This window comes from Galeopterus variegatus, unplaced genomic scaffold (assembly GCF_000696425.1).
Source record: "Galeopterus variegatus unplaced genomic scaffold, G_variegatus-3.0.2 Scaffold172, whole genome shotgun sequence".
In the NCBI taxonomy this organism is placed as follows: domain Eukaryota; kingdom Metazoa; phylum Chordata; class Mammalia; order Dermoptera; family Cynocephalidae; genus Galeopterus; species Galeopterus variegatus.
Genome location: NW_007726283.1, coordinates 495721 through 509392, shown reverse-complemented (window position 1 = coordinate 509392; position 13672 = coordinate 495721). Strand labels below are relative to the sequence as shown.

Genomic DNA, 13672 nt, shown 5'->3' with positions numbered 1-13672 from the left:
AATGTCACATTTTACTTTGAAAATTAGCTCAACCTCCCCTATTCCCATCTCAGAAAACGGCAGTGAGTAGCCATCAACGCAGTCATCTCTGTAAACACCCAGCCTTGTCTTTGACTCTCAGTTCTTCACATCTAGACACACACTAAGTCCTACTGATTTAATTGAATTAAATTTGTTTATTTACTTTATTTTACTTTCTAGTCTCTTCCTTTTTTAAAAAAAAACAGACTTTTTAAAGAGCAGTTTTAGATTTACAAAAAAATTATGCAGAAAGTACAGAGAATTCCTAAATCCTCTCCCCCACCACCCAGTTTCTCCTATTATTAACATCTTCATCATGCATTAGTGTGGCACATTTATTATAATTGAAAAAAAAACAGACTTTTTAAAGAGCAGTTTTAGATTTACAAAAAAATTATGCTGAAAGTACAGAGAATTCCTAAATCCTCTCCCCCACCTCCCAGTTTCTCCTATTATTAACATCTTCATCATGCATTAGTGTGGCACATTTATTATAATTGATGAACCAATACTGATACATTATTATTAACTAATAATATTACATGATATTATGCATTTGTCAAAACCCAGAGCACCAAAAGAACTAAAGTCAATGGAAAAAAAGTCTTAGATTATAAAAGGCTGAGCAAGTATTTGATCCTCAATTCAGAGCTCTCAGGTATGATCTGCATTGAAGAACTCCCATGTGCTTGTAGAAGGAGGATTGGGTGATTCACTGTCAGCTCTATATTGGCCAGAAGTCAGCATTGAATTTCAAAAGTGATTTTATTCTGAATTTGTCGTATTTACAGATATTCAAAAATAAAACATGATACCAGACAAGGTAATGGACTGTCAGAGATTAGCAGAAAGGAAGGAATTATTAAAGAAGTAGCAAATTTAGTTCCCAGTTTGAACTTTTCCTCTTCTTGGCATGTGCATGAAAAAAGAAATCATGTTATTCTACAAAGACTGTCTGTTTCTTATATTTCAGAACCTTATTTGGAGCCCTTCACTTACACCTTGGAGGAGCACCAGAGGGTCCAGCTGGCACTGGAAAGACCGAAACTACCAAGGACTTAGCAAAAGCTGTGGCCAAACAATGTGTTGTCTTTAACTGCTCTGATGGGTTGGATTATTTGGCATTAGGAAAATTCTTCAAGGTTTGAATTGACTCATTTCTTCACAGTAAGCTAACTGGTCAGAGAGGAAGGCTATAATAAAAAATAATCAAATGCATAAAACATTTACTGCAGCTTAAGTAAGGGTAGAAATTAAAGCACTATCAATAATTCTCAAGGGAAGTGAAATTACATAAAAAACGTTTTGGGGGAAGAGCTCTACATCCCTGTACAGTCTCTGCTATAATGGATGCTTATCACTCACAAGAATGAGTGGTGTCCCTTATACATACTGGGTAGATAAAAGTCTGAGAACCACTATATCATGTAAAGCTTGTAAGAATCTAAAGAGTTCTTTAGACTGTAGATCTTGTTGCTAAAAAGTTATTATGACTAATAATTTACGTTCTAGTTCATCTTTTTTAGTGAACTTGCAATTCTTGTTTTATTAGTTGTTTTTTCTTTTCTTATTCTGAGTCATAGTCCCATTCTTCCAAATCTGTAAGATCCCACAATGTGGACTTGAAGATGCCAAGTCCCTGTCAGTCAACCTATGAAAACACAGTCATTTTAGCAGCTTATTGCTGTAGCCTGTTAATCCTTAAAATGTTAGGTGGTATAATTGAGCACAAAATGATCCATTCGGTATTATAGGTTCTTTTTACTTATTTATTTTATTTATATTTTTTCTGTAATTTTCAAGGTACTTTTTAAGGATTCTGTAATATTTCCTTTTCCAAGTTTTTTTTCAGAAAAAGTTAACATTTTTTTAAAATAAAAAACTAACAAAACAGAATATACCAACCCTATCCCATATGGTAAAGTATTTCTGACTGAAATATGACCTCATCATTTCATAGCAGATTTGGAGTTTAAAAAGACTCCACATTTGTGACACTGAAACAATTGGAAAAGGAATTTTAAAAAATCAAAATTATGATTAATAAATAAGAAAGAAAAGAAAAAAGAAAACCTTTGAATGGCTAATTGACTTGTTAATTCATCCTCTGTAGTGATGTGCAACCTTGTTATAATGATTATTTTAAGAGATAAATAGCAAAACTGAAAGATTCTACATGCAGTTTGAATTGCCACTGTATTCCTAAATGTGTAAGGAAACATCTGGTACATATTGCTCAATTTTTTGCTCTGTACAATGATATTCTTAATTCTTTGATTTAGATTCATGCACTTAATAGTATACTAAATTTGACTATCAATGAGTATTTATTGATTATATGGATACTTTGTGTTAAGATTGTGCTGAATAATGAGGGTACAAAATTTAAAAGACATGGTTCTTACTATCAAGAACTTCACAATCTGCGTAACTGTTTGACTATGTCACTTCCAAAGCATTCTGTTCTCTATGATTTCTAATCATGCATTAGAGAACAAAGTCATAGAGTTTTCTGTAAATAATGAAAAGGTATGACTCATGTTCAATCAGTATGGTTCAGTAGAATGAACTGTGTACAAATTCAAGCTCAGCTGCTGTTAGCTATGTGGCCTTGTGCTAATTACTGAATATCTTGTATGGTCGAGCCTTAGATTCCTTGCGTAAAAAGTATATACCAAGTGCCATGCATAATGCCTGGCATGTACCACATACTCAGTGAAACATACACACACACAATCTATGAGATGTGCATTCAATAAATATGCTTTGAACTGTCTGATGTTTTTAAAAAGTAGGTTTGAATTCTGACAGAGCTTCTCATGCTTAATTTTCCAGTTTTTCCTTATGACCAAATGGCACATATTTGTGAGGTAGCTGTGAGTTAGGATTGCAAAACAGGGCCTCAAACTATGTTAGTTGGCTGTTAAGGTGCTCAGACCGCAAAGCAGTCTCATTGGCACCAGAAGACATCTTATTCAGAGAATTATTTTCACCCATTCTACAGAGTCCACGTGGAAATAGAAAATAAAATCAACTTATAAATAAAAAGGAAAAAAGGCTTCGAAATTACATAGATACATCCAAATGCCAAAAAATATACAAAAGTTAAAAAAAATCAAACTCTTTATTCATGCGGAATAATGAATTGGTAATGAAAAAAATAAGCTGTCTTTAAAGATAAAGGTGAATCAGCAATTTCCTTGATAGGGTATTAAATCCTTGAAAAGATGAGGTGAAAATGCAACATTTCAATGCACTATTCATCAGATAAAGTTGAAAAATTTCATTACTCTTCCCTCCCAGGGACTGTTATCTTGTGGAGCCTGGGCTTGCTTTGATGAGTTTAACAGAATTGATTTGGAAGTACTTTCTGTGGTTGCTCAACAAATTCTTACTATCCAAAGAGGTAATGGCCTAGTCTGTCTTTGTATTATGTTGTGCAAATAGGAGAAATATGGGAGGCAATAAATGGCACAAGTCACATTTATGTGTGTTATAGCTAACACATTTTATTCCTTATTACCCACAGGTATTAATGCAGGTGCTGAAATACTAGTATTTGAAGGAACTGAACTAAAACTTGACCCCACGTGTGCTGTCTTTATAACTATGAACCCTGGATACGCTGGGAGATCAGAACTGCCAGATAATCTGAAGGTATGGAGGGGGTAATTATATCATCTGTTTCCTTTCTGTAATTTACAACATTAATATATAAAAGAAAAGAGTATGCTATCCTTTGATTTTATGCAAAATATTTATTTTTTGCATTATAATATTTTAGAAAATAAATATGAACACCAGGTGCAATTTCCAAAATTTATATTTTTAAAATAGAGCTTATTATAAAAAATTAGAAAATATAGGAAAATACTAAGAGGGTACCCTTTCTACTGCTTACTATATCGTGCCCTCCCAATTTTAAATGCCGTTTTTCCAATGTTAGAAGCAGACAACTGTGTATACTGGGTTTTTTTTCAAGTTAATATTATAAGCATATTCCCATCTTTGTAAACATAATTCAAATTATAAATAAGTGTACTGAGCTATGTGTTACTGTTGGGCATTTGGGTTTCTTTTAGTTTTCTGCATTGTAAATAATATCACAATGGGCAGTTTTTACTTAAGGTTTTTCTCTATCTTAAAACATTTCTTTAGGTAGAGTCAGAGGACCAACAACTATGTTGCTACATTGCCTTCCAAGACAGGTTGAAACAATTTACATCCCACATCAATTGTCAATTTTCACTGATACCCAGCACTAATTACTATTACTATTATTATTATTTTGTAAAAAAGAACAAAACACTTTCCCAATTGAATAAACCAAACTTTCACTTGAAAAAAAATTCTTTGTTAGTGAAAAATGCCATTTTCCCCATATCTTTGTTAGCTATTTTAATATCCTTTTTCCAGTGAATTGCATGTTTATGGCTTGTGTATAGAGAACTATTTTGAAGAGTAATGCAATGGTAATTGTGAATCCAAAACCAAGTCCTTTGTCTAAATCCTACATTTCTTCCCACTATATTCACATGCTTAGACTGACAGCTTCTCAGACTAAATGAACAATTTTTCTTTTCCACCCAAAAAACTTTTTCTGTGACCAATTGCTGCTAGGTATTTTTGTATTTCCATTTCATGTCCTTTGTCTGTTAGATCAGATGTTCTAGTACTTTGCCATAGTGAAGAAAGGCATGATTAAAAATTGAAAACTGGTAAATCCTTCTTTATCTACGAAACATTTTGCAACTTTTCATTGGGATTTTCTTTTGAAAAGCTCTTTTTGTAGCAGTTCTTTTATTCATTCACTTATGTTATTCTTTTATTCAGTAGGATCAATCTGAGTACATAAATATTTGTAAAGGCAGGGAAGGCAGAAATCTGTGCATGGCTTGTTGTAAAAAGCTGGGAGCCATTATTGGTTGACTCTGTTAATGCCCTATGCAGGTTTTTCCTGCAGTCTTGTTTACTGTGCATGTTGAAACAGTGGTAAATTATTCACTCGTGGTTCCTGGGGCAATGTATTTTCCTCTTACATTAGGGCAAAAGCTGTTCTCAAATTCTAATAGCTTTTTGTTTTTCCTCCTATTGTACAGGCTTCTTGGTTAGGGTTGCTACGGAACATTTGTTTTCAAACGTATATGGAAATACCTAACAAGTCTCAGATGAAAGAGTTATGAATTCCTTAAAAAACAAAAAAACCCTGCTGGGGCCCAGAAAGAATTGTTACCAGTCTTCAGAATCACCCTTGAAACCTCCCTTTTCTTCACCTGGTGATTCAGTCAGTCACCAAAACCCAGGGATCTTATTTCAAAGTTTTATAATTCCTGCTGCTCCAGTCCAGTCCCACTGCCACGCCTTGCTTCCAACCCCCTTCAGACTTCTCACATGTCACCAATCTCTTCCCCACTGAAATTCACTATAATGAATTTCCCATTATAATGTTACCAGTGTTATCTATCAAAAGAAATTTAATCCAATAATTTCCAGCCTTAAAAAACTGCTGGGATGGGGCCATCCCGGTGGCACACTGCTACAGTGCGCCGCTTGGGAGTGTGGCGGTGCTCCCGCCAAGGGTTCGGATCCCACATACAGACTAGCCGCTCACTGGCTGAGCAAGGTGCCAGTGCAGGCGCAACACCGAGGGTTGCGATCCCGTTGCCGTCCTGGTCCGGTACGGACACAACACTGAGGGTTGCGATCTGCTGCCGGTCATGAAAAAAGACAAAAAGGAAAACAACAAAGCCGCTCGCTGGCTGAGCAAGGTGCCAGTGCAGGCGCAACACCGAGGGTTGCGATCCCGTTGCCGTCCTGGTCCGGTACGGGCACAACACTGAGGGTTGCGATCTGCTGCCGGTCATGAAAAAAGACAAAAAGGAAAACAACAACAACAACAAAAAAAACTGCTGGGCTCCTTTTTCCCTACAAAATAAAGTTCACATGTTTTGGTAAAATCTAAGAGATCTGTGGCATTAGGACCCGACTGCATCTGTCCTGCCATTTCCCTGCCTCTGTCTGTCACACTGGGCTTCACTAGCCTCTGAGTGTCCCGTGCCTTTTCACATGCTGTTTGCTCTTTCTCGAGTGTTTCCTGCCTGACAAGTGTATATGCGTCCTTCAAACTAACAGTGAACCACTGAACACTCACACAGTTCATGACCTTCAGGGTGAAGTCCCTGGGCCTGGCAGAGGTTTATAACTGAATCCCATCATGCACGTGCCCCTGAGCTCTTTGGAGACTCCTTTGTTAGGTCTCTCCACTTGTATCTCCTGAGACTCGGGTGATAGATTCTGTTTCTCCAGCTGTCGTTCCCTTCTCTCTGCCTGGATCTCTAGTGGTCGATGCCATGTAAACTTCACAGTTGGAGAGTTCTCACTCTGCCAAGAGGTATGCAGGGCAGGACTTAAAATGGCTCCAGCTCTATTCTTTTCTTTATCATGTACATCTCATGCACTCTTTGTCCCAACAAACTCTGCCACTGATCCGCTGCCACAGGCCACTTCTGCTTTCTTGGACATGAGTCAGGCACAAATCATATCCCCCCTGCTGCGAGGATACCTGCCAAGCTCTCGCCGAACTTTGGGATTGAACTTTGGGATGATAAGGGGGGTTATGAGAATTCACAGCAGAACAGCAGCTCCCTTCAAAGGGTATCTTTTCCGAACTTTGGGATGATAAGGGATGATAAGGGGGGTTATGAGAATTCACAGCAGAACAGCAGCTCCCTTCAAAGGGTATCTTTTCACAAAACCTTCCTCCTTCCTTACTCTGCCAAGTATTTTATGATCACAAGTAGATAAGAAGAATCAAGGGTTGTGTATATTTCCTTTGTAAATTTTGCATATCGGGCAGATCACACGTAGTTTTGTAACTGATATGTATCATATCTTGCAGAAAGAGTCCTGTTTTGACTTACTGTTACATCTAGATAAAACCTACATAATAGAGCAATTTCTTAAATACATCTCCACTTTTGAGAAGCTATATTTTAGATTGAAACTATTCTGAAATGATCAATGTTCAATTATCATTTCAGAATAGTTAAATATTAGAAGCCATGGTAAAATACGCATATTCTAAATCTTCTAATGTCACAAAGCCAGTAACTGATACTAGCTTTCCAGAAAGTATTTAGGGTGAAACACCCTAGTGGTATTGAGGAGAAAAGTGAAATAGATCCTAAATCCTCCATTTCATTCAAGTAAGACTAAGATTATTCCTGGACAGGCTGAAATATTTATGAAATCTATTTCCAGTTCCTTAGGAAGAAATGGTAAAAAGTTATTGCTTGAATTTTTTAATTGCAATAGTATGTGGTCCTTTGAAAGCAGGAAGTAGATCTACTTCTTTATGTACCAACGTTCTTCTTCCACTAGTAGGGCAGAAGGAGTAGAACAGCTGTTCTCAATCATTTATTTCTGCTGAGATAAACTTGAAATTTCATGCTCACATTGATTATGTGTAATGGAATTTATTCAAGCCCTGGCATGTTACCTAGATCAATACACACCCACATTTTTTAGGCTTAAGAAATTATGTCATTGGTTAAGCCAGGATCCAATTTAATTTTTTTAAAAGGACTAAATTATCCTCAGATTTACTGCTATTACTAACAAATTATTTCTCACAAATTTAAAAATGAACCATATTATATTAGTATGTCACCCACCCTGTTTGAGAATCACTAGATTCGGCCTAAAAGCCAATTTGATCAGGATGCTTTTCTCCATGATAAATAAGTATCAATGTTAAATCTTTCGTAGAGGACTCCTAGTAAATGAACATCACGATAACCTCTTGAAACTTCTTTACCTCATTCTGTGTTTTGTTCCCCTGGCCACCAATATGTCTATTTCATAGTTTTCTCCAACCATATTGCTAATAGCGCTGAGAGAAGGTGAGTAGGAATTTGTGAAGTACCTGGGTGGTCAGAGGGAAACCAACAACAAACACAATAGTATGTTGAACTTTCAGAGGGAGAGAACAGAACTGTGGTTACTAGAGGGGGAAAGGGAAGGTGGAGGGGCTTAGGGAGAAATTGGTTAATGGATACAAAGGATGAATATGTTTCGAAATGATGAATATGCTAATTATACTGATCTGATCATCACATATTGCATGCAAATACTGATGGTACATATTTGCACCCCACAGATATGTATAATCAATTATGTTTCAATAAAAAAATAAATGAATAAAATTGACAAAGGTAACAGAAAAAAAAAATACTGAATGTTGACCCCAAACAAGTAATAATTTGTAGTGTAGAAAGGTTCTGTCACCCTAACATCACCATTGACTGGCTGACTGATTTGTTAATTCAGTTATTCTCTTTTATTCATTACAAAAAGTGGTTGTTGAGAACCTATCCTTTTAAAGAGGTCCCACCCATACAGAAATTCTCTTGCATTCTTTTTTTCTCATGCATGCGGTGGTTAGAATGTTTGCTTAAGTTTCTTTATTCCAAGTTATTTACTCAAGCTACATTTTTCTAACCTTTTATTCTTTCCTTCTTTAATGGTAACCTTACTGATAAACTAGCAGTACTAAGGCCTTAACTAGTAATTAGCATAACACGTTGGAAGCCTCTTGGTTGATGCAAATCTTTTATTTGTTCTCAACTTAAAAGAGTTGTAATAGCAAGATGTTCTTAGTTGAATTCCCCAAAACACAAGGCAAAGCCGGACAGAGCAGATGATGTGTTATTGATGTTTCTGCAAAAAAGAAAAATGGTGTAGGACTCTATACTCAGAGAAAAAGGTCTTGACATCAAAATATGGACAAATGAATGATTACGAATATGTTTTAAATCTAAATGCATCTTTCCAAAATGACTGCGCACTTTTACTGTTCACTTAACCAACTCTCTGCTGGTCTTGAATGCATAGGACAAGCCAGCTCTACCCAACAAACGGGCAATGGTGACAAACTGTATTGAATTCATGGCCAATTGAATACATGCAAAAGGTCCGAAACATTGTCACTTAATATAATTACACAATTGCAGCCAACTATGGACTGACAATAATAGGTTTGCAGTATAATGTTTGCATTTTTAAATGGTCTAAATCATAGCTATACAGGCAATAAAACCAAATACTTTAAGACTTGGTTAATTTTTTGTGGGAAGTATTTTGTGCAACCGTGAAATATGACTGTACATTAGTTAGCTCTTAATGAAGGCAAGATAGGCTATTGTTAACAGCAAAATGCAAAATGTGACCTTGGGGTTTGCAAAATTTTCACATTCACCATTTATAGAAGATACATATTTAAAATATATCCTACATGATTAAGAACAATGGCATGCATTTTTATCTTCTATGATAGTGTTATCAAAAATTCTGATATATAGTGGTGATATTCTATTTCACATTAGCCTAATATAACTTCAAGTCATTGCTTTTTTTTTTTTGCAATAAACAAAAGTGACTAGAAGCAACAATTTTGTATTAACCTGGCATGCCAGGATTACATTTTGGTCAGATAATGGGAAAGATAATACATTGTCCTAGTGTATATCATCACTGAAATCTTGACTATGGAATTGAGCTATTAAGGTTATACAGCAAATGAATCCTGCAAATGAATCCTATCATTCTTTGTCAAAAGCTAATTTAGAATTGTTGAATATTTTGAAGTGTGTTTCTATTATATCAAGAAACAATTTAAACATTTGCTTCAAAATAATAGCCTTTCAAATATCAAAACAGACTCTGACACTTCATAATTTATTTGTGGTTAGATTGATCTGAAGACAGGGTCCAGATGAATAGTACTTTGGCATTGAGAGCACTAGAGATCAGAGATGGCTGAACTTGGCTGCCAGGCATCACAGACTTTGTAAAGTTGAAGCCAGTTAAGTAGGAACATGGCATTTATTAGGTAGAAGGAATCTAGAGAAGAGGGAGAAGATTCTGGACTATAAATGCATGATGTCAGGAGAAACTTAGGAGTGAAATGTTGTATTAAAATTGGGAGGAATAAATCTGAATTTAGGTTTTTTGTTAATTATATGAATACTTGTTGGTTAGAGTGCAGCCTTGTAACACTGAGGTCAAGGATTTGGTTCCACATACTGGCCAGCTGCCTATATATATATATATATTTTTTAAGTGAACACACAGCTTGCAGAGATGTTGCTACTCTGCCCTTCCACACTTCAACTTCTATCAGATGAGCTGTATTCCTTACCCAGGGCCAGTCTGCTTGTTCTTGAACCTTTTGAAGCCAGTTAGACATGTTATTATTTTTATGTCATGTAATTACATTGTGGGGAAACTGATGATATATAAACAAGAAAAAAGAGGGTTTTGTTCCTACAAAAACTAAGTTTATTGCTTAAGAAGTATTCAGTAAAGGTGAAATGCTAAAATATTGACTTTGAATTAGATGTGGATAGGAAAAGTGTGTAAAATTGAAAAAAAATTAAAATTTTATGAGGATAATACACTTAAATTGTCTTACAAGTATCCTTGAAGATCATTATCCTTAAAAAAACAAAACAAAGTAGAACACAACAAAGCCGGACAGAGCAGATGATGTGTTATTGATGTTTCTGCAAAAAAGAAAAATGGTGTAGGACTCTATACTCAGAGAAAAAGGTCTTGACATCAAAATATGGACAAATGAATGATTACGAATATGTTTTAAATCTAAATGCATCTTTCCAAAATGACTGCGCACTTTTACTGTTCACTTAACCAACTCTCTGCTGGTCTTGAATGCATAGGACAAGCCAGCTCTACCCAACAAACGGGCAATGGTGACAAACTGTATTGAATTCATGGCCAATAGCTCTTTACTAGTGTATCTGTGGAAAGGTAGGGAGATCAACCTAGATTTTTATGATAAACTAGTAAAAACTTCAACAAATGTAAACGTCATTTTATAAAATTAGTAACAATCCAATAAAATGAAGTGAGTGACATTTTTGCATTTGCTTAAATTACCTATAGGTCCTATATGTGTGTGTGTGAACACTTGGGGAGAGGGTGCCATTAGCAGATGCAGATATCATTGAGTGTGTTTTCTTTTAGCTGAAATATCCCAATGAAAATGAAGAGATTTTGCTGCTTAGATCTATTATTGATGTAAATCTGCCAAAATTTTTATCCCATGATTTACCACTCTTTGAGGTAAGAACATTTATTATTCCAATGTATCAAAACTCTTATAACAATGTGTTTGTCAAATGTCCAAGCTTGCAAAGCTCCCTAGGAGAAACTTCCACTATAGAAAACAACGACACAGTGCAGAGGTATATAGATCATTTTGTGTGTTATTTGAAGTGTTTTTAGCTAGCTTTGTTGCTTTGGGTGACTTTAAACACTTGGCATTTGTAAATAGTACTTTTTTATTTTTGAACTGCAGAATATAATGAACACACAAAAGTTATAAAATGTTTGCTTATAAATTCCACCAGAAGATAGCACACTCAGTGAAGAGAAGTGATTTGTCTAATACACCACTGAATCCCTAGCACAGAATAGGTACTCGGTAAAGGTTTGTTCAATTAACAAATGAAAAAATAAATAAGTGTAATTTCCTTAAAAGAACAAGATGACTTTCATGAAATTGTTTTTCAGGATGATTTAAAATAAGTACTGAGCTTAATAATCTTGTTATATTAAAAGATTAAATAATGAGTAATTGAGGGAAAGTATTAGAATAATGGCTAAAGTTTCCATAATACCATGTGGTGTCCTTATTTTTCTCTCCCCCGTACCAGGTAGAAGAAATCAAGGGGGCAGTGTGTTAGATGTTAGATATTGTACTAATTTGTACTGCCTTGAAGTACAGGCAGTTTAGCTTTCAGCATGTAAAGACTGAAGCCGTTATGGCTGTCATGGGGAAGGGAGAAGAGACTGTATCTGCTGTAGTGTGGTACAGTGGCATTAGCTATCCATAGCAGTCATGTTTCATCACTCTCGTTATGGCTGTCATGGGGAAGGGAGAAGAGACGTATCTGCTGTAGTGTGGTACAGTGGCATTAGCTATCCATAGCAGTCATGTTTCATCACTCTGAAAGGAGCTTTCCTTAGTATATAGAGTTGACAGTGCAAATACTTTATAGAGCAAATCAACAAGGGTTCAAATTTTCTTCCCTGTTTCGTTGGTACTAGTGCAAGTACAGGTTTTCCAGGAGTCAAAGCTGTATTTCTTTTCAGAATGTGGAAATATGCAGTTGTGTATTCATTCAGCGAACACTTATTGAGCAGTGTTTCTCAAGTGAAGCATAATTGGCATTATCACTTAGGATAAGTCCTTTTGTGCAAGACTGTCCCATGCACTGTGGGACATTTGGCATCCCTGTTGTCCCGTCCCCATCCCCCCAACAGATGTCTATAGACCTCCCCCATAGTGACAAGCAGCAGGACACTTGCACATGTTTCCAACTCTCTACCTGGCAGGAAAGCGAGGGAGTGAGGGGTACTGGTCTTGGTTGAGAGCCACTGAATATCAAATATGTCTTGGGCATGTCTGTTTCTTTCAGTGCTGGGCATAAATAATGTGAGCAATCTGAAAAGATATTGTTGTTTATTTAGCAAACACTATGCCCTTGATATGGACCAGGTGCTATTCTAAGTGCTTTACAAATAGTAATTTGTTTAATGCTCCAAATGACCCAATGGGGCAGGTGTTATCATTATCCCTGTTTTAGAGATGATGTCACCAAGGCACAGTAATGACAAGTGACTTATGTAGATGGTGAGTACTGAGGGAGCCGGGATTCTAATTAGCAGTGCTTGTAACCGCTCTGCAGCACTTTCTTTTTCTCTTTTTTGACGTGAGGAAACTTACTGTTTCTATGAACTGGAATGAATTTCTCCATAACAGCATTTTAAAAAGGAGTAAATGTAAGAGTAATTAAACCAGTAGCCCATAAATTCTAAAGCATAGCTTGAGTGTTGCTTTCACATTAAGCACTTCGAAATTTCACTTCCACCTGCAGAGTAAAAAGAATAGTCATATTTCTCACATAAAGTGTGATAATACTTATAAAATAGCCTTACCAGTTTATAAAGGTAAGTTTCTTAGACCTTGCAATTCACTTTATATATTCCTATATACTAAATTTGAACTATTATTACTTAGTGGCTCTATTTTCCTCAATATTAAATATGCATATTTAATATAATATATAAAATGTAAATCTTCCAAATTATCTATCATCAGGGAATTACTTCAGATTTGTTTCCTGGGGTAAAATTACCAAAACCAGATTACAATGATTTACTGGCAGCTATCAAAGACAATTGTGCTGCCATGAATTTGCAAATGACCGATTTCTTTGCTGAGAAGATTCTTCAAATATATGAAATGATGATTGTGCGTCATGGTTTTATGATTGTTGGAGAGCCATTTGGAGGAAAAACCAGTGCATATCGTGTCTTAGCTGGAGCACTAAATGATATATGTGAAAAGGTAAGTGTGTTATTAATGTGTTAATTTATTTATAATCAGCTTCGTGCAAGATAGAATGTACATCATTTTAAAAGATACTTTCAATGTGGCAACTTAAAATTATGAGAAAAATGGGTCAAGGAGAAAATAAAATTAGAAGAGTAAAATGAATCAAGTAGGAAGTTTAGCATATACAGGGTGTGCTGGAATTTTGCGTTTTAACTTTTTATTTCTTTTTTT

At 35.6% G+C, this 13672-nt stretch overlaps 1 protein-coding gene across 1 annotated transcript in view; it reads left to right on the top strand.

The window, feature by feature from the left end:
• Positions 1 to 13672, top strand: part of DNAH7 (dynein, axonemal, heavy chain 7) — a 250129-nt gene that overhangs the window by 89936 nt on the left and 146521 nt on the right. The window contains 6 exon segments of the mRNA XM_008563289.1: positions 995 to 1163; positions 3325 to 3427; positions 3551 to 3689; positions 6328 to 6412; positions 11065 to 11163; positions 13205 to 13453. Coding sequence (XP_008561511.1) covers positions 995 to 1163; positions 3325 to 3427; positions 3551 to 3689; positions 6328 to 6412; positions 11065 to 11163; positions 13205 to 13453 — 844 coding nt within the window.